A 21,483-nucleotide genomic window follows, 5' to 3' on the forward strand; every position below is an offset into this window, starting at 1 on the left:
GCGACCTAACGTGGTCGCTTGAGCCGTACGGCCTCGCAGGGCCGGTCCCACTTCGATCGCCGGAGCCGTATGGAGTTCTGCGGGGCTTGTCCGGACATCGCGCGGGGCTCCGAAAAACTGACACTGTCCAAAAATCCCGCGCGGCAAGGGCCTGTCGGCCCGCAGCCACATTGAGGCCATACGCAGCACCTCAACGGGCATACGCAGCGTCTGGACGCCGTACGCAGCGTCTTGATGGCATACGCCTAGCGCGTGGCATTGCGCGATGACGTCAACGGCCGGCGCGCCGTTGCGTGATGATGTAACCGCCCGACGCCGTGCGACATCCAAATTCAGTCGGCCCGCCTCCTGCCCAGCTGATTGGTGAGTATGATGTTGGGACCAGCTCCAGACGTCTCCGCGGTTGGAAGTGGGACCGGCCCCGCGAGGGCGTAAGCCTCAAGCCACCATGTTTGGTCACGCTCGCCGCATGCAGTCGCATGCTGGCGGGACAGGCCCTTTAGACTTGGATTGAGACACGGGAGAGCCTTTGTTTGAAAGTTTAGAGTTGAATGAAATGATTGCGATTTAACTGATAAGAGAGTGGGAGAGAGATTGAATACGAGCGAGTGGTTTGAATAATTGAATAGGAGCGATTGAGGGAGTGACTGGGTAACAGTTCAAAGGGAGCGATTGTGAGAGTATGTGTGAATCGGAGAGACCGTTGGTCATTGTGTGGGAGAGACTCCATTGACCTTGGAGTCTGAGAGGAAGGAGTGATTTTGATAAGTGTTAGTGTCTGGAACTTTTATTTTGTAATTTGTATTGTGACCATAGTTCAGGGAACGGGGAATGTCTCAGAGAAGGACTGATCAAACATATCAGAAGCCGGATAAGAATAATTTGCGAGATGCTTCCACAGGAAGCCGACAGACCAAGAGGATTATCGGGGGAATTAAATGCAGTTTTGAGAAGCGAACTTTGGCTGCTGGGTGGACTAAAATCTATAATAGGAATAAACTATATAGAAATGGTCGTCAAAAAATATGGAAATAGTGAAGAAGGAAATGAGTTAATTGGAATATGGAGAATGTTCTTCAGTAGAAGGAAAATAAATAAAGAGATCGTTTTGCTATCCACCCTAAGAATGGCGGCTTGTAAATTGGGGATTAGAGGGGAACACGATAGAACTGATCCTTCTCGGGATATTCCAGAACAGGGACAGGAAGAACTAGTAAGCCAACAGCAGGAGCAGCAGAGAATACCATCTTCTAAAAGGGAGATTACTGAGACGGCTCTTAAAAGGGAGGTGGCGACAAAACCTAAACTTATTAAATTTGGTAAGAGTGAAACAGTGTCTGCAGACATCGAAGGGAGAGAGGCTTATTATATGCCAGGGTGGGCAAAATGTTTCGGAGTGGAGCCACAGCATTCCTCACAGCACTCTCGTGTTCCCAGTTCGGAGACACCATGCGCAGCTTGCAAGCGGGGCACATGGGAGGAGTCAGCGTTGTAGGGGAAGGAGAGTGGGGGAGGAGAGGGGATAGAGGGAGAGGAGGGGAGAGGAGTTATGGAGGGAGGGAGTGACTGATGGTAGGGGAAAGAAGAGGTGAGGGAGGGATTGGGGGAGGGTAGGAGGAGAGGGAAAAGAGGGAGGAGGTGAGGAGGGAGAGTGGGGGGGGGAAGGGGAATAGAGGGAGAGGAGGGGGGAGAGGAGGGGGTATGGAGGGGAGATGAGTTATGGAGGGAGGGAGTGACTGAGAGTAGGGGAAAGGAGAGGGAGAGAGAGGTGAGAGAGGGATTGGGGGAGGGGAGGAAGAGTTGAAAGAAGAGGGAGGGTGAGAGAGTGCTAGGGATGAGGGCAAATGAGCAGTTGGGGGTTATGGGTGAGTGGTGGAATAAAAGCATTGGGGGACAAGGGCCCCAACAGATCCCACTTAGTCTAGTAATAGAATTAAAATGAATTGCATAATTTGTTTTGTTTTTTCCTTTAATCATCTGCACTCCATTTCAATCACTCAATATACATCACTCCATTCCCCTCAGCTTCTTTTGGTAGTACCTACTTTTTGTTCTGAAGTGCCTTGATAATACCCCATCTATGCCATGTATTCATGTTGCACAGCACCTTAACATATGTTCTCTTATTTTTGATCCTCCTATCCTGGATAAAAGACTCTGTGCATTCACCCTATCTATCCCCTTCATGATTCTAACCTCTACAAGATCACCCCCTCAGCCTCCTGCGCTTCAAGGAATAAAGTCCTAATCTGCCGACCTCTCCCTAAAGCTCAGTCCTCAACATCCTAGTAAATCTTCCATGCATTCTTTGCAGCTTAATGATATTATTCCAAGATCAGGGCGACCAAAACTGACCACAGTACTCCAAGGGTGACCACACCAACATCTTGTATAACTGTAACATAATGTTCCAACTTCAATACTCAAAACACTGACTGATGAAGGCCAATGATTACGCTGAGGTATTAATTTGAATGGAGATTTGGCTCAAAGAGTTCAATGATCAATGACTCGCTGAACATAAAAATGCATCATGAAATTCCGTAAGAAATAAATAATTCCTTATATTAATTATCAAATTACAGGATATCATCATCGACAACAGGAAATTAATTTGAGAAATAAAACACAAATTTGAGAAATTGTCCTGTGGCACAAGGATTAATCCAACACCATCTTAAAAATACCTGATTCACAAATAAAGTGAGGGAGGTGAACAGATTCAACACTGCCATCTTCAATGGTGATTTTGAATAATGAACTTCCGATTATCCAATTTTCCTTCTGCACATCAGAAACGTACTCATTCCAGGAGCAATATTCATAAGTTAGGGTAACATGTGATTTTGTAATCCATCTCAGCCCAGTCACTGCACATTCATAATAACCTTTTTCTGGCAGTGAAATACTTTAAAGAAACATGGGGAATATTAGTTTTGGCAAAGAATTAAATTAAGTAAAAATAATTACCAGTTAATATTTTTAACAAGATTAGATTTTGCTGCAAGAGTAGGAAAGAACAATAAAGGTAACAAATCCTGAGAGTCAAACTGGGCTCAATGAAGTATATTTTCTATAGATACAAGGAATGGCAGATGCTGGTTTACACAAAAAACCCTAACTAAGTGCTGAAATAACTCAGTGGTTGAGCAGCATCTCCGCAAGATGTGGATAGGTGATATTTTGGTGCTACCTGTAGTAGCGTGGAGAAATATGGGAAAGGTACAAAGCCCGACAAGTGATAGATGGATACAGGTGAGGAAGGGTTTGATTGGCAGGTGGGTGGACAAAGTAGAGGTGAAGGGAAGACAAAAAGCTGTAAGAAAAGGAGAGAAGAGGCGTGGAACAAAAATGTGTAGTCTGCTGCACATGGACATATTTGTGAAACAAACTCTGCCAGATTTTGGTAAAGGTGTTTGCAGTCACACAATGAATGTTCACCAGATCTGTGCACAATCTGTGCACAAGTTGCAAGATGATAACATCAGTTAGCAGTGATATAATAACATAATTGCTAACTGTATATATGGATTTCAGCATGGCATTCAACATTGTTCCACATGGTAGGTTGCTCTGAAAGGTTAGATTGCGTGGGATCCAATGAGCGATAGTGGAATTGATAGAAAATTGGCTTTATGAAAGGAAGCAGAGGGTAATGGTGGAAGGTTGTTATTAGGAGTGGAGGCTTGTGACTAGTGGTGTGCCTCAGGGTTCAGTGCTGGGCCCATTTTTGTTTGTCATCTATATTCATGATAAGGATGAGAACGTACATAGCATAATTAGCAAGTTTGTAGATGACACTAAAGTGGGTGGTATTGTAGATAGTGAAGATGGTTGTCAAAAATTGCTGCAGGATCTAGGTCGCTTGTGTAGGTGAGCTGAGAAATGGTTGATGGAATTTAATACAGAGAAATATAAGGCATTGCATTTTGGGAAGACTAACACAGTGAATGGTAGGGCTCCTTGGAGTGTTTTAGAGCAGAGATCCAGGAGTGCATGTACATATTTCCTTGAAAGTGGCATAACAGGTAGGTAGAGAGGTCAAAAAGGCTTTCAGCACATTTGCATTCATCAGTCAGAGTATAGAGTATTGAAGTTGGGAGGTCATGCAGTAGTTATACAAGATGTTGGTGAGGCCACATGAAGAGTGTTGTGCTTAGTTTTGGTCCACATGTTATAGGAAAGATGTTGTCAAGCTGGAAAGAGTACAGAGAAGATTTACGAGGATGTTGCCAGGACTCGACTGTATAGTGCCTTTATATAGCTATTGGGAGAGGTTGAACAGGCTGGAACTTTATTCCTTGGAGCGCAGGAGGATGAGGGGTGATCTTATAGAGGTGTACACAATCATGAGAGGAATAGATCAGGTAAACGCACAGAGTAGGAGAATCGTGAACCAGAGGACATCGGTTTATGGTGAGGGGGAAAAGATTTAATAGGAACCTGAGGGCTTACTTTTGTTTTACACAAAGGGCGGTGGGTATATGGACGAGCTGCCAGAGGAGGTAGTTGAGACATATTGTTGTAACTTTTAAGAAGCATTTAGACAGGTACAGGTATGTGGATAGGATAGGTGTAGAGGGATAGAGGTCAAACACAGGCCGGTGTGACGAATGTAGAAGGGGCATGGGCAAGTTGGACCGAAGGGCATGGTTCCACGCTATTTGACTTCATGAAGCTGTGGCAATATTAGCAATTAACTAGTCAACATTTCAGTTGTCACTCTAAACTTAGCATGCTTAGGTAATATGCTGCAGGAAATTACAATTTAACCAATTCACATGTATCCTTACTATAGTTTGTGTTAAATAATTGCTCAAATTGGAATACTTAATCAAATCAGGACAGACATGCAAGATTCTTGATTGTTACAATATTTCTTATCTTGGCAATTATAGAATAATATAAAATCCATTGAACAACAAAGGAATGATGGTCTAGCTAATCTTATTATTTCTTGTCCAAGATGATATAATTTTGCAACAAGTAGTTAAATTACTGTACAACAAGTAGACACCAGAAAAACTATGACATTTCAAAATGAATTGTGTCCAGAAAAGCATGTATCAAATTGTCAAACATTTGAAGGTTTCTTTCCACTCGGAATCGAGAAAGGAAAGAATAAAAGAATGATGAGAGATCAGGCTTCCTATCTCACTAGCTAAAGAGGTCCATAAAGTCTGAAGATCTGCCAAGTTTTATGAGCTGTATAAGGGTACAATATGTGTATAGCCTTCCTCCTGTTAATAGTTGTGTGAATTGTACCAAGGGATTGCGATCTGAACTTTTAATGCAATAAGATTACTTTAACCAGGTTGGTGTCATATGGAACCATCCTACCTCTGTAAAGCACAAACTCTCACAGCATGTTCAGCAACTGGAGGGATCATGCCCATTCCCCATCTTTCTGATCAGCACTTTTTGGTGGTTGATTTTTTCTAAGGGTTGCAATGACTTCAAAAATGTTTGATGTTCCCTGTAGATTTTTCCAGTTGCAAGCATTCACTGTGAGTAAAGAGCTGAAGGTTTTTTTTTGTGATCTCAAAGCCTCTGCATAAGCTACTTGCTCCAAAGCATCACTGCCTTTCTAGATATTACCTCGCAATACAGAACGTCTGGGAAGATGAATAAAGACCCATAGACCAGATCAAACTGCTATAAGTAGGGAGAGGAGGAAGGGGAGAAAAGTTATTTCCAGGGTGTCATATCTGCTCAGGATTAGATTAGATTAGATTAGATATATTTGGGTTCACACTTATAATTGCGTGTAAATTTGACATTGCAATCTTTATTTTAGTACAAATGTTATTGTTAAATTCACAATCCAGTGATCAGAAAGAACGCGTACATTTAGATTCAATGGTGCATATTAGTAAAGATGCCATTTGGACTTCTGAACTCAGTGCTTACCAAACTAACCTTTGGATCTTCCTATCGCACAAAGTATGTTTTCATATTGACTTGTCAAAATACTGGAAAACCGAGGTGTTCTTTTCATCAAACTGCACATTTCAGAAAAATTAACCTTTACACCGAATTCCTCATCATCCATGCTATTTCTGACGTCCTGAGTCTAGATTCATAATTCCTGACTCCTTGTTCCTTTTTATCCAGCCTCCAATCATTTCCTCCTGATCCTCCAGTCCCAAGCTTTGCTTATCCGAACACCAAATGTGCCAGCAAATATCTAGTCTTGGTTTAATTTTTGCCACCCGGATATTGCATTACACTGACTCTACCTAAAGAAACAGTTATTGCAGGCATCCCCAGGAATCTAACCCTAATGCAGGCTTCATCATTGAGATGTAAGATAAGCAGCCAATTGTTTTGAGGTCGTAATCGGTGATTTCTACATCTAAGTCTCTTATAGTCCTGGCATCCATACACCTTCCACGCTTCATGAACTTGAGTTTGTCCAATCCTCTATTACTCCACATCATAAACACATATCAAGAACCATGCACCCATGACTTCTGAACTACGTTGGCTGTTGGTAGCTAGCTCCTCAATTTAAACTTTTTCATCACATGTTCATGTCACTCCGCAGCCTCTTGTTTCCTATAACTTCCTTCAGAACTACAACCCTTCTTGAACTTTGTATTTCCTAAACTCTGGTATTTTGTGCAAGTAGCACCATGCCTGAGCAGTGGCACCAGTGCCGTATTTTTAAGTAACAACTCTGGTATTTACACATTAGAGCACCATCTCACTCCTCTCAGGTGCTCTTTAAGAATTCACCTATTAACTAAGTTTGCTACCACTGGCTAAATTTTTTTGTCTGATTACTAATGAGGTATTTAATTATAACAAAATTATTACGTAGATTCAAGTGTTTGTGGCTGGTGTGTCATATTATATAAGAGGTTGCTACTACTTGCCAAATAGTATGGAGGAACAAATTAGATTTACCCAAATGTTTTGTTTCCATTTTCTCTAATACTTGGTGTGACTATAGTCCATTTTAACTTCTCCTGAACAATAAAAAAAAAAAAAAGTTTTTGAAGCAATTCCATGATTAAGATCAAGTATACAATGTTCAAAATGTTTATTAAAATACAATTCAAGTGAAAAAAAATCACCTTTTTAACCTTGGGCATTTTACAGGGGCATTGTTCCTTTTCAAAGTAGGTCAGATCGGAAATACCTATTGGAAATAGTTATGATAAAGAAAATATTTTAATACCTCAACAGCTTTCTTCCTCCAACAATTTATCAAGTCATTTTAGAGGATGCCCATTATTTCTAGAAATGAACAAAGCTCATAACTGGAAAATATTGGTCTTATTTATTTGCCTGTACAACCACATGTTCTCACTTTATAGAGTGATAACATTGCCTTCCATGCTAGAAAAGGTAGATGGACTTATGAAGCACATACTGCAACCAATTTGAAATACAGGGTAATGTAAGGTCCAGTGCTTCCCCAAGAATCTGACAAGTTCCATCACTTCACTTACCACTGACTAAACCTGTATGTTTATATATGTTATACTGAGTATGATATTGAGCTAATCAGCAGGAAAGTCCTGACCATTGTTAAGAGTTGCCCTCACTAGACTACAATGTTGAACTAATGCCAAATCCAGAATTCAGACTAGAAAACAAATGAAGAATAGCTTTGCAAATTCAAGTATTGCAAATGCAACAGCCTCCACAAAACTTCTGCCCATATTGGCAGTTTTCTCTCTTCAAGAGAGGGAAAGTCTGCATTTGGAGTCTTCCTATGTTTTCATTCTTGCTGCCTTCTTCTCTAAAGAACAAAGAACTGCATCTGAGAATCATGCAAGATATTTGGAGAATGTGGAAAACAGGCCAAAATTGTTGTTGGTTCATGTGTACAATACAAGCTGTATGTATGCGAGAAGTGAGAAGTTAGACGGTAATCCCTGAGTAAGCAGTACAATGAAGTGTTATGAGGATAATTGGTGGGACATGTATTGGGAGGTGGTGTGAGTGGGAAAATCATTTAATAGCTTTTTATTTTGTAATTAATTAATAATAAGGGTGACATAAAAAGCAGAACATATGAAGGCCCATATTAATTCCCACATTAATGCCTTTAGTTTGGTCTTTACATTTCTTGTGGCATTTTAGCCAGATTCTGGATGCCAACTTACTGTGAAAGTAATGCTTCAGGCCACCAGGAGGTGCAGGTTATCTCTCATTTCACAAGTGCCTAAGACCTCTCTCAACATAAGGCAGTGGAATAGGGTCAGGTCTGATTACATTTTTTATAATTTTTCCACAAAGTGGAATAGGCTCCCTTCATATGTAAATCATGTGGAGAGATTGAATCCAAAATGTCAGCTGGCTACCAATCAAGTCGCCATTTTGGAGTATAGGAAATGGGATTTGCTAACACAATAGTCATAGCAAAGAAATTAAGATTTGGCAACATTATTTTGGAAATGCCAATGCGTTGGTTCAGCAAAGGAATAATGTTCTCTTTCAGGTTAGAATGATAGTCAGCATTATGAAAGTATCTTCACCAGAGGACTGCAACAGTTCAAGAAGTGGCAGACTACCACCAGGTTCTTAAGGAAATTTAGAACTAAGCATTAAATGCTCACCAACTCAGCAACAGGATATTCAGAGAAATGAATAATAAAATAACCCCTGTTCCCACATTCTTGGTGGAAATAATGACATTTGCACCTCATCAACATTATTGACTCACCCCACCAAACTTTGCAAATTCTCACAGGCTCTACAATGCACAGGTATCATGAAGGAGGTAACAATATCCAAATTTCCAGGCATGGATAATTCCTAGTTAAACTTGCTACCACCATTCATTCCTTAGTTTATTGGAATCAAGAATATAAATTAAACATGTCATCATGTTACAAACCTTTCTGAACAAATCATATGAAGTGGAAAAATAAAGAAGAAAAAATAAGAATTAACTAACTCATTATAAATTAATCATATAAATTTTCTAAAGGATAAAAATATAATAAGTTTTTGTTTCTCATACTGGAAGAACAGAGAAGACCATACATCAAGTAATTGAATACATTTGTCTTGCTTTATAACAAAAATAATTCATCTTCCAGGCCTGGGGATAGTCTCATTGGAAAATAGACAGGAATAAATAAACTAGGGGGTGGGCTGTCAGTCACACCATAACCCATGAGGGCCCAAATTTGAAAATTAAAAATGGCAAATGAAGACAATTAAAAAAATTGAAATAAAAATTAAGCAGAAATGTTTTAAATTCTTCTGACGATGTAACAGGGTCCTGTGATGAGCATGATGAGTCTTGAAATTTAACTCTCCTGGATTAACCATATTAAAAAATACAATCGCTATGCAAGATATATTTTAGTAGCATTGATAGCAATACCGCTTGTATTGGAAGGAACCTTTTGAATATCCGATCGTAAGTGTTTTTCATGTTCTAGTTCACTTGGCTCTTGAATAGTTTTGATATCTGAAATGTATAAGACAATTGTTCATGTATTACCATTTTCATTCCTGTTAGTCAAGAATAGAATTTTACCATTCAGCTTGTTCAGCGGCACAGAAAAAACTCCATAACATTTTTAGCCATATTCAATGTATCTCAAAGGAATATCAGTGTATTTTACAATTTAAATTGACTGAAATTGTAAGCTAATTGACTAATCTGCTGGTGGTACTGAAAACCACTTAATTTATTCATCTCCTGGCCCTGCTGGAAATAATAGGCTGATCAGACTATGAGTGGAGAAAAAAACTCTATGTGGAGGAAGTTGACATTTCAGGTCAATGTCCTTTCTGATGAAATGTACCTGAAATGTTCGCTCAGTTATCTCTTTTCACAGATGCTGTTCAATTTGCTGAGATTTTTCCAGCATCTTCTGTTCTTATTACAGATATCCCGCATTTGAATTGTTTTTAAGTGACATTAAAGATATTGGGTACTTAAACAACATGTTTTACCTGAATCAAGCACCATATTTTCTATCTCTTCTGTTTGCACCTGAACATCACTTTGTGAAAATAGACCTGGAATGTGAAGGGACAACATTACCTTAAATAAATAATTTGTTGCCAGGATGATTTTCCCCCCCATTTTAAAGCATTTCCATTTAGAGCAGAATGGGACACATTTGATTAAGACCACTTTTTTTCCAGCCAGTATATTGAGCAAAATCATTATTACAAGTAGAGAAAAAAAAATAATAATATCAACCATTACATTCCCTGAGACAAGTAAATAAAGGACTGAATTCCTCCCAGGACGAGGGAAATTCCACCAACTCTAACAGAGAATCTTAGTTTACACCCTAGAAATATATGCAACTTGTACATGTTCAGATTTGCATGATTGATAACTCCCTTCAACGATTCTGAAAGATGAGCTGAAGGAAAATTTCAGTTATTTTGTTGTATTTGGCTAAATTTGCTTGACAGCTCTCACAAATGTAATCACAATTCAGTTAACAACACATCATTAAACTGCCCAGAAGAAAATTGCTCAAGACGGAACATATCTGGATTACACCATTTTGACTGCAAGGTTTCTAAATTTATAACATGGCCAGAACCAAATAAATATATCAGAGTTAAGTAAATAGGACTAATATTGAAGGTATATTTATTTGTGAACCAACTTTTTAAAATCAGTAAGATTATTGAAATATTGGGATGATGGTCATTGATTTAATATATGTAACAGAAGCACAGAGAAGTAAGTTGCACTCGATGAAGAAGACTTCCAGTCTAACATGGACAGGACCTACACAGTGAATGGTAGGGCTCTGGCGGGGGGGGGGGGGGGGGGGGGGGGGGGGGGGGGGGGGGGGGGGGGGGGGGGGGGGGGGGGGGGGGGGGGGGGGGGGGGGGGGGGGGGGGGGGGGGGGGGGGGGGGGGTGAGCAGAGGGATCTTGGAGTGCAGGTACATAGTTCCATAGTTCCACCCTCCCATTTGTACGGAACATTGCATTTTTAAGCTTGAAATTGTGCAATATGTACTGTAGCGAGTCTTATAACTTACACTTGAATGCAATATATATGCTTTAAATTGGATTGGAGCGTTTTTCAAAGGGGGGAGGCTGTGCGATCACTGATCACTGGCCTTGGGGGTACCCGGTGAGGGAGTAGAGCAACGGAGTGGGGAGAGGGTGTGGAAGAAGGGTAAGAACTTTTTGAAATTTGATGTATTAAAATCATGTTTTAGTGCACTGTAGAAGTATGATTTCAATGTTTTCCTTATGAAGTATTTTTAAGAGGTAACTTTTTAAGGGGTAACTTTATCCACACAAAGGGTGATGGGTGTATGGAACAAGCTGCCAGAGGAGGTAGTTGAGGCAGGGACCATCCCAACATTTAAGAAAAAGTTAGACTGATACATGGATAGGACAGGTTTGGAGGTATGGACCAAAAGCAGGTAGCGTAGCTGGGACATGTTGGCGGGTGTGGGCAAGTTGCGCCGAAGGGCCTGTTTTCACACTGTATCACTCTATGACTACATTATACCTCCACCATGCATGAATGCTTCAAAATCAAGTGATCGAGTTTTATTGCCATATACTCAAGAATACAAACATAGAAGGTACACAAAAATGCTGGAGAAACTCAGTGGGTGCAGCAGCATCTATGGAAATAGGCGACGTTTCGGGCCGAAACCCTTCTTCAGACCGAAACCCTTCTTCAGAAACATAGAAAATAGGTGCAGGAATAGGCCATTCGGCCCTTCGAGCCAGCACTGCCATTCAATATGATCATGGCTATTCATCTAAAATCAGTACCTCTTTCCTGTTTTTTCCCCATATCCCTTGATGTCGTTAGCCTCAAGAACTAAATGTAACTCTCTCTTGAAAACATCCGGTGAATTGGCCTGCACTGCCTTCTGTGGCAGACAATTCCACAGATTCACAACTCTCTACGTGAAGAAAGTTTGTCCTCATCTCAGCCCTAACTGCCCCCCCCCCCCTTTATTCTTAAACTGTGACCCATGGTTCTGAACGCCCCCAACATCGGGAACATTTTTCCTGCAGTTACAGTAAGTGAAAATCTAGCAGGCAAGCAGGATGCTTTCTCCTACCACCCCCATTTGAAGTCCACTACCTTCCATTGTTTCTACCCAGTGCTTGGTACTTACTTCCAGCAGCCACTGGTTGTCCTCCAGGCTGCACCGAGCCGCAGCCTGATCCATGCCGGTCACCTGGGCAAATTCGACACAGAGACTCTCTCTCTCTCCCCCCTCTCTTCCGCTCTCTCTCCTCTCAACCCCCCTTTCTCTCTCCCCCTCTATCTCTCCCCTCCCCCTCTCTTTCCCCTCTCTCTCCCTCTGTCTCTCCTCTCACCCCCTCTCTCCCCTGTCTCCCTCACTCTCTCCCCTTCCCTCTCTTCTCTCTCCCCCCCTTTCCCCCCTCTCCCCCCCACCTTACTCTTCCCCCTCTCTTGTCTCCTCTCTCTCCCCCCTCCCTCTCTCCCCTTTCTTTCCCCTAACTCTCTCCACTCTTTTCCCTAACTCTCTCTCCCCCTCTCTTTCTTCTCTCTCTCCCCCTCTCTCCCCTTCGCTTCCCCCCAACCTCTTTCTCTCTCCCTCTCTTTCCCCTCTCTCTGTCTCTCCTCTCACCTCTCTCTTCCCCCCTCTCCTCCTCTCTTCCCCATTTCTCCCTCCTACCTCACTCTTCTCCTTGCCCTCTCTCCCCTCTCATTCTCCTGTCTCTATCTCTTTTTCTTTGCCCCCCTATCTCTCTTTACCCCTCTCCCCCCTCTCTTTTACCACCTCTCTCTTCCCCTTCTCTCCTACCCTCTCCTCATTCTCCACCCCCTCTCTTTCTTCCCTCTCGCCCCTCTCTCACTTCCCCCCCCCCTCTCCCACCTCACTCTCCTCTCCCCCCTCTCTCTCCTCTCCCCCCCTCTTCTCTCTCTCCATTCACTCCCCCCCTGTCTCTCCCCTCTCTCTCTCCTCTCACCCCCCTCTCTCTCCCCCCACTGTCTCCCTGTCTCCTTCCCCTCTCTCTCTCTCCACCTGCCTTTGAGAGTCTGTCCCTTCGGCACAGAGACTCTCGCGGCAGCGGCAGCGGCAGCGGCGCTTCTGACGCCTCCGACGCCCGGGACTTGCACTGTCCGGAGTGCTCCATGGCCAGAGCTGCAGCGAGCGACACGCCGGCCCCGGCCAACACTCGTCCGTCCCGGCTCCCCGCATCTGTTCCGGCCGCTGGTTCTGCTCCCATCCCTCCTGCAGCCCCTGCTCTCCAACACCCGCGGACCATGCAGTTTATCCGAGTTTTGAAATTTTTGTTGATCACAAAATTTCTCACCACTGAACGTGAGAAATTTCTGATGAGCGTGAGGGTGTGAGAGTTTGCTTGAGGGCGTGAGTCTCACGCTCAAAGCGTGAGAGTTGGCAGCCCTGATATAGGCCAAAACCAGGCAGGTCAGCATGGGCCGAAGGCCTGTTTAATGCTGAATAACTCAAAGACTCATAGAAAGTACAGAAACATAGAACTACAGATGCTGGTTATAGAAACAAAAGGACACAAGGTGCTGGAATAACTCAGCAGGTTATGCAGCATGTCTAGAGAACATGGATAGGTGACCTTTGGGGTCGAGACCCTTCTTCAGGGTGAGGTGGGGGGCGAAAGAAAGCAGGGAAAGCAGCAGAGGGCAGGGGAAGGGAGAAATAGATTAGAGTCCGCGTGAGGGCCAAGGGAGGGAAGAGGAAAGAGAGGAAGTGGGAAGAGAAGGGGGCGGGGAGGGGGTTAGTTTGAGGTACCTAGAATTGGAGAATTCAACGTAAGCTACCCAAGCGGAAGATGAGGTGGTGCCCTCCATTTTGCATACTAGATGAAGTTGGTTGAGTACTTATAATGGACTACAATTCTGAAATGGCATTTATATGCGAGCATCGTGAGCAGTCATTGGAAGAATTGAAACTGGGCAAATCATGACATCAATCAATGTGTAATTGACTTGGTACCATTTTAGAATTCAATGCTCCAGTAAACATTCGCTCTTACACCCACAAAGAACCTAAGTAGCAGGAATAAATTCGTAATAGGCCAAATTGTTTCCAGAAGGATTCATTTTTAGTGTGACTGCCAGCAATCATTCCAGCCACAATACATCTCTCCTTTAACAGTAGACACAAAATGATGGAGTAACTCAGCGGGACAGGCAGCATCTCTGGAGAGAAGCTGCCTGTCTCGCTGAGTTACTCCAGCATATTGTGTATATCTTCGATTTAAACCAGCATCTGCAGTTCTTTCCGACACAACCCCTTTAATAGTTGCAGTTTTGCTTTAGCAGAAGCTAATTGTTCACAATGTTGGTCCTTTGCTGACTCATGCAAGATTTTAACATGGAAAAATAGGTGCAGGAGCATGCTATGCGGCTCTTCGAGCCACCACCGCCATTAAATATGATCATAGCTGATCTTCTAAAATCAGTACCCCTTCTTGCTTTTTCCCCCATATCCCTTGATTCCTTTAGCACTAAGAGCTAAATCTAACTCTCCCTTGAAAACATCATAAAGTGGGACATAAACATTTTTTTTTTAAGGCATGTGACATAATCAATTTTTGTGATTGGTTCTTCCCACCTTATGATTTTATCTTAGGGCATGGTGAAATCCACGACCTGGTCACAGGTGACTGAATGGCTCCAGAGCAGAAGTATGAATTTACTTTTGCAAATTAGAGTTTTTGCCTCTCCAATGAAAATATAAATGTTGTGTAAAAATTGCGGTGTTAGAGCTCATATCCTGCACATGGTCAGATTTGTGATGTTTGTGATGAGCAACTTCTTGAAGGTCAGACAGCTTTGTAGGTTCTGGCAGCACAAAATAATGAACAACACTCCAGCACATTTTCACAGGGGGAGGGGGGAAGATTTTTTTATGTACGGTCATACCCATGTAAGAGTACAAGAATGCATAACATGTTTATTGTGTATTTATAATATAGTTTATTGTGTATTATATGTCATAGCTACTTTCTTGCACCTCTCTCTCTCTGTGTGTTGGCTGCAGCCATCGTCTGCTTCGCTGAGGGAAGCAGGTCGGTGATTAATCACACGGCCCCTCGGAAGAAGGGTTTCGGCCCGAAACGTCGCCTATTTCCTTCGCTCCATAGATGCTGCTGCACCCGCTGAGTTTCCCCAGCAATTTTGTGTACCCTCGGAGACTGTCTGATTGGCCGCCGAGTGACCAGCACATAATTGGACACAATGCCCTTGGAGACAGCGACTAATTGGACGCGAGGAGACCGATTTGTTGATTGGATGGGAATTTTAAGGAAAGCTGGTCGGTGATTGGATGCAACCCCCTTAGAAACAGCGGTTGATTGGCCGCCAAATAATCAGGCACAAAAAATTGACAAATAGGATAACAATAAAATCAGAATTCCGATTTAAATTGGAAGAATATCATGCCCGATCTGCAGCAAAGATACTAGTATCCGTTCTCGTATCTTTGATCTTCCTTCCTATTGAAGAAGAATCCTGGCCCGAAACAACTCCTCATCCATTCCCTCCACAGATGCCGCCTAGCCCGCTGAGTTCCTCCAGCACGCTGTGTTTTTTTATTTAACTCTTAAAATTGAAGTTAGACAAAAAGCTGGAGTAACTCAGTGGGACAGGCAGTGACTCTGGAGAGAAGACCTTTCTTCAAACTGAACTGAACTCTCGTTGGTGAGAGTACTTGTGATTGTCTGCAGAAGGGTCTTGACCTGACACGTCACCCACTCCCCAGAGCCGCCGCCCGTCCCGCTGAGCCACCCCAGACGCCTGTGTCCACCTTCAACTTCATAGCCAAACAAAAAACAGAGTGCTGGAGGAACTCAGTGGGCCAGGCGGCACCCACGGAGAGGGTGAGAGGGTGAGAGAGAGAGGGAGTGAGAGAGCAAGAGAGATCCAAAGGATGGATTTGGATCCCAACTACGCCTCGCTGAGATCTCGCCAGAAGTTTTAAACCTACAGCCCCTCCAGTTCGAGCCACGTGGACCAAGATACCACGTTGTAAACAACCACGTTCGCTACTTTGGTCTGAAGAAGGGTTTCGGCCCGAAACGTCGCCTATTTCCTTCGCTCCATAGATGCTGCTGCACCCGCTGAGTTTCCCCAGCAATTTTGTGTACCGTTCGCTACTTTGACTGAGAGTTCGCGCTCCGTCACAGTCCCGCCAGCGGTTTACAGCTATTTTGATATCCGCTTCAGGAAGGAGCGGGTGGTCTACGAGTTGAGCGTCCAGGAGGTGAACTCCGTTTACGGCGGAGAGACACCAGATCTGATGAGGGCCAAGTTCTTAGACAGTCATTATGGAATTGGGAAAAGTTCCAATGAGCTGGTGAAAGACGTGGACTGCCCTTCAAAGGTTCAAAGGTTCAAAGGTTATTTATTGGTCACTTACAGCGCCACTTTCCTCCACACTCTCCATCTCATGGAGACTGGAAACCAAAGATCCTACAGTGGAGCAAGATAGTGCACTCAATGAAAAAGCCGTAGTAGGATCATGGGTAATCTTTAGCATCATTTTTGTAACCGGCTTCTGTCTCCGCTCTAGTATCTTTGCTTTGATCATGGCTTCTTCATGCACAAATCATCTTTTTGTTCTCAGCTACAGGTGATCATTTTGATATTCCTGCCTAGTCCCCCTTATTAACTTTGAACATACAAAATATTGCCATTTGGAAGGAGCTACAGAAAATCCACTCAAGCTATCCCCCCCCCCCCCCTTCCCTCCGACACGGACACGGAGCGATCGCCGGCCCCCTTTTTTTTCTGCTAAACATCTATTTCCTTCGGGTGTTTTTCAAAAATATCCCCCTTACCATTTCCATACTTTTTCAATAGCTGCCATGACCCGTTTAATGTCATCCTTCGCCTTGCTCCTGGTCTCGGCACGCATCGATCTGCTGGACATGCTGTGTGCGTGTGTGTTTTTGGCGGAGTCTGAGGGGAGAAGCGCCGGCATCAAGAGCGAGTGAACGCGTGGACAGACGGACGAAAGCAACGATCCTAAAGCAGAATAGGATTCAGGTCGAGACCCTTCTTCAGACTGACAGTCAAGGGAAAGGGAAACGGGAGATATAGGCATATCTCCCATTAATTTGGCCTTAGTACCGTCTATATCTGATGATCCTCTTTCCCCTGACTCAGTCTCAACCCGAAATGTAATCAATTCCATTCTATGATCGTTACTTTCGTCCGTATGTCTGCTCGTTCGCTCACCCTTGGATTAAGTAGCGCAGGATAAAGCTGCAAATTAACGCACAGGATGTGTTTGCGAGAGAGAGAGAGATCCCGACACTTGATGAAGTGTCTCGGCCTGAAACGCCACCCATTTCTTCTCGCCACTCTAGGATCTTTGCTGGAAACGGAAAAGTTGGGGAATGCCGTTCCCCTGTGTTTACGACTAAATGTAATTTCCATTACGTTTGCACCCACAGCTCTCCTGGTAAGAAATATACAGTTAACGGACAAATGTGAAATTTTTACCTGATATCAAGGTTTGAATAATGGCATCACTCAGCTGTGCTTCTTCTGCATAGGGAAGACAAGAACATATATGAATTGATGTGCTGAGAAAGATAAGAAAACACAATTTTCACTCATTTACATCAACTTTCTCATAAGGCAATATTATTTCTGGTTCCTTTATACTGAAACTGTTGAAATTATGGGTTCAGGTCTGCTGAAAGCAAGATGTTGCAGATACTGGAAATGTGAAGGAAAAACTGATCTTGAACAGCATCTGTGGATCAAGAGGCAGAATTAATGTTTCAAATGACTTTCACTCTATTTGCAAAAAAACATTAAAAAATGTTACAGAAAAAGAAGGGTTGGAGAGAGCAAAAAGAAAAGCCTAGGATAGGATAGAAACAGGAGAAATTGAATGAGTCATCCAGTGGAGAAGCTGACTGAAAGATGTGTAAACATGAGCTATTAACAAAAGGGAAGTGCAAGGGAAAAAAACTGCTGGATGAACTCAGCAGGACAGACAGCGATTGTGAAATGAAATGGACAGATGGTGTTTCTGGTCGGGATCCTTCTCCAAACTATTGGAGTAGTGGGAATATAGCTGGTTTATCTTTAGTTTGCATGTGTGCCATGGGCAGTGGGAATTGAGGGAATGGATGACTGAATCTTATGGTCAGGTGAGTCTCTAATATTTAAATCTGAAAATAAAATATTTCCAATTCATTCTCTTCAAATTTGAAAAATAAACATTTATAAAAAATTATCTGGCTTTATTTGACACTCCAAGAGTAAATTTGCTGCCGGTCAATCTCGCCCTCTCCAGGAAGGTCTCAACTGAAGTCAACATATTATCAGCAAAATATCAGCAAGATCAGGGTCATATTTTTGTGAGAATGGAATTTCCATATTACTTCACTAAAGATGCAAACCATAAAAATCACAACAAGCAAGGCATGCGATCTACAATGCTAGTGCACTTAAACTATTTAGTTTAGAGATACAGTGCGGAAATAACGTCTCAACGAGTCTGTGCCGACCAGCGATCCCCACACACTAACACAATCTACACATTAGAGACAATTAAAAAATTTACCAAGCCAATTCACATATAAACCTGTATGTCTTTGGAGTGTGGAAGGAAACCCTGGAGAAAACCCACGCAGGGCAAGAGGAGAACATACAAACTCCATACAGAAAGCACCCATGGTCAGGATCAAACCTGGGCCTCTGGCACTGTAAAGGGCCTGTCCCACTTGGGCGACCTAATCCGCGAGTTCTGGCGAGTTTGCCCTCGACTCATACTTGCAGCATGGTCGACACGAGATCGTAGGAGGTCTTCGTAACTCTCCTTCATGCTCGAGAGTGGTCTCCACGTACTCGAGGCCTCAGCTAGGTCGCGCCATTTTTTCAATATGTTAAAAAATGCCCGTGAGTAAAAAAAGGTCGCCATGGAAAAAAATCAATACTTTTTTTACTCGTAGATTTAGTCGTAGTAGGTCGGCATGTTAGTTGTAGATAATCAAGGGTAGTCGAAGGTAGTCGTTGATAGTCTTCATCATAGTTGAAGGGAGGTCGAAGGAGATCGTCTTCACTCTCCACTATTCGGTGTCCAATTTTCCTGATGTTAGTCGTAGCTAGTCGTAACTAGACAAAGCTAGTCTTCAACATAGTCGAAGGAGCTCGAAGGAGGTCTTCTACATAGTCGAAGGAGGTCTTCAACATGTCATTTAAAAAAAAACTCTTCTAAGCTCGCCAATTAGGTCGCCCGAGTGGGACAACCCCTTCACCCCTGCGCCACCGTGTTGAAACATTAGATTGAATCTTTGCCTAAGTTGAGAAAGAAGAACTCAGTCTCGGCCAACTAAAGTCATCGTACAAATACTTTCAGGAGGCAGTAACCAATGACAAATTTCTCAGCAGCAGATGTCTTCAAACTCTGGGCATGTCCACAATGAAGGAGCCATCGACTTACCATGGGTTGAGGGAGTGATGGGATGCAAGATGTGCAAGAACTTGTTTGCAAGATTATGTCCAACTCATTGATTGCAGCAAACAATGACATATTATGACTTTGCAAATGATTTTTCAGGTATAATTTCAGAGTCAAAGATTCATAGAGAGAGATAGTACAGAAACATGCCCATCAGCCCACTGTCAAACAGCAAACCTTTCTGCAGCTAGAGTCGTGTAGTGTCAATTTTGCTGGAAATTATGCAAATTTACCTGAAATTGCACAATTTGATTTTGTTCGCAGGGGCAGCCATATACTCAGATGTGGTTTAGAGATATAGCTGGAACCAGGCTCTTCGGTCTACCGAGTCCACGCCAACCATCAATCCATCCATTCACACGAGTTCTATGGTATCCTATTTTCATCTCTACCTCCTACACATTGGTGGCAATTTACGGAGGGCCAATTAACCTACAAACCCGCCCGCTTTTGAGATATGGGATGAAACCGGAGCACTCAGAGGAAACCCATGTGGTCACAGGGTGAGCATGCACACTCCACAGAGACAGCACCTGAGGTCACGATCAATCCCTGGTGCTGTGAAACAGCAGCTATACCAGCTGCACCACTGTGCCGCCCATGAATGATGGATGATGATATTGCTGTTCTTCAAATTTACATTGGTTTTCATTATAACATAGAAACATAGAAAATAGGTGCAGGAGGAGGCCATTCGGCCCTTCGAGCCAGCACTGCCATTCATTATGATCATGGCTGATCGTCCCCAATCAATAACCCATGCCTGCCTTCTCCCCATATCCCTTGATTCCACTAGCCCCTAGAGCTCTATCTAACTCTCTCTTCAATCCATCCAGTGACTTGGCCATTGGTAACAGGAGGCCATTGACAGAGAATCAAAGTGGGAGAAGATGAAGAATTTGAAGTGTCGGGTAACAGAAAACTTAACGAAATGTGAAATCCAAAAAATATGAAACTTTTACCTGAGGACAAGGTTTGCACGAAGGCATGTTTCAGCTGAGCAGGTGCTTTATCTGCATTGGGAAGACAGGAACATGTATGAATTGATTTGCTGAGAAAGAAAATGTTGCAATCATACATCACTTTCACATCAACTAAGTCAGCATTCTTTCTAGCTCTATATTAATACTAGACTAAGTGAGACCCGTTGGGTCCCAGTATCACACGGGAGGGCTGATCCCACAATGCAATATTCCACCTCTCCACCAATTTCCAGTGGGGAGGGGGGGTTCTGGAGAGCTAGTATGGGTGTTGTGGGCTGAAGGGACTGGTTTCCAGAGGGCTAGTATGGACATTGTGGGCCGAATGGATTCTTGGGATTGCGGCTCAGTCACTCAAGCCTGTTGTGCTGGCAGCTCACTCACTCATGGCTGGTGGGCTGGCAGTTGACTCACGGCTATTCCTTGAAATTCCATTTCAAGCAGGGTGCAAGGCCACCAAATTCAAATGCAGTTTCTTACCACTTCAAGCAGGGTGCAAGGCCACCAAATTCAAGTGCAGTTTCATACCATTTCAAGCAGGGTACAAAGCCACTAAAGACAGCGAGTCGTGACCTCTCCCTCCTCCATCTTGCAGAGACTGAGCCACGCCCACACTTCTGGGTTTTATAGTCTCGCACCAGAAGGGGCGTGGCCTTCATGGCGTGATTGACAGGAGAGAGAGAATCTCAACATTTTTAAAACACTAATAACCCTTTTATTTTTCACCGATGGGAAAAATCCACAGCACCTGATGAGCGGAGGGGGAGGGTAAGATGACCAAAAATCACAGCCGTACGTGGTATCGTTTAAAAAAAATCAATATAAAGCGCAAACAGGAAGTGGTCAAGATTAGACTTTTAATTATATAGAAGCAAGGCAACTTTAATTAGGCAAGGCAACTTTAATTAGGTAAGGGAACTTTAATTAGGCAACACAGCTTTAGCATTTCCAAACCAAAGGCAACACAGCTTTAGTATTTCCAAACCAAAGGCAACGCAGCTTTAGTATTTCCAAACCAAAGGCAACACAGCTTTAGCAATTCCAAACCAAAGGCAACACAGCTTTAGCATTTCCAAACCAAAGGCAACACAGCTTTAG

The 21,483-nt window shown here is 43.2% G+C and overlaps 1 protein-coding gene across 1 annotated transcript in view; it reads right to left on the reverse strand.

The window, feature by feature from the left end:
- Positions 1-2,661: 2,661 nt before the first annotated feature.
- Positions 2,662-21,483, reverse strand: part of LOC116987150 — a 30,260-nt gene continuing 11,438 nt past the window's right edge. The window contains exons 4-10 of the mRNA XM_033043027.1: positions 20,368-20,418; positions 17,434-17,478; positions 9,925-9,990; positions 9,347-9,433; positions 7,080-7,144; positions 6,910-6,971; positions 2,662-2,908 (exon numbers count right to left, since the gene is read on the reverse strand). Coding sequence (XP_032898918.1) covers positions 2,662-2,908; positions 6,910-6,971; positions 7,080-7,144; positions 9,347-9,433; positions 9,925-9,990; positions 17,434-17,478; positions 20,368-20,418 — 623 coding nt within the window. The remainder of the gene's footprint in view (positions 2,909-6,909; positions 6,972-7,079; positions 7,145-9,346; positions 9,434-9,924; positions 9,991-17,433; positions 17,479-20,367; positions 20,419-21,483) is intronic.

Source organism: Amblyraja radiata, chromosome 25, assembly GCF_010909765.2.
Source record: "Amblyraja radiata isolate CabotCenter1 chromosome 25, sAmbRad1.1.pri, whole genome shotgun sequence".
In the NCBI taxonomy this organism is placed as follows: domain Eukaryota; kingdom Metazoa; phylum Chordata; class Chondrichthyes; order Rajiformes; family Rajidae; genus Amblyraja; species Amblyraja radiata.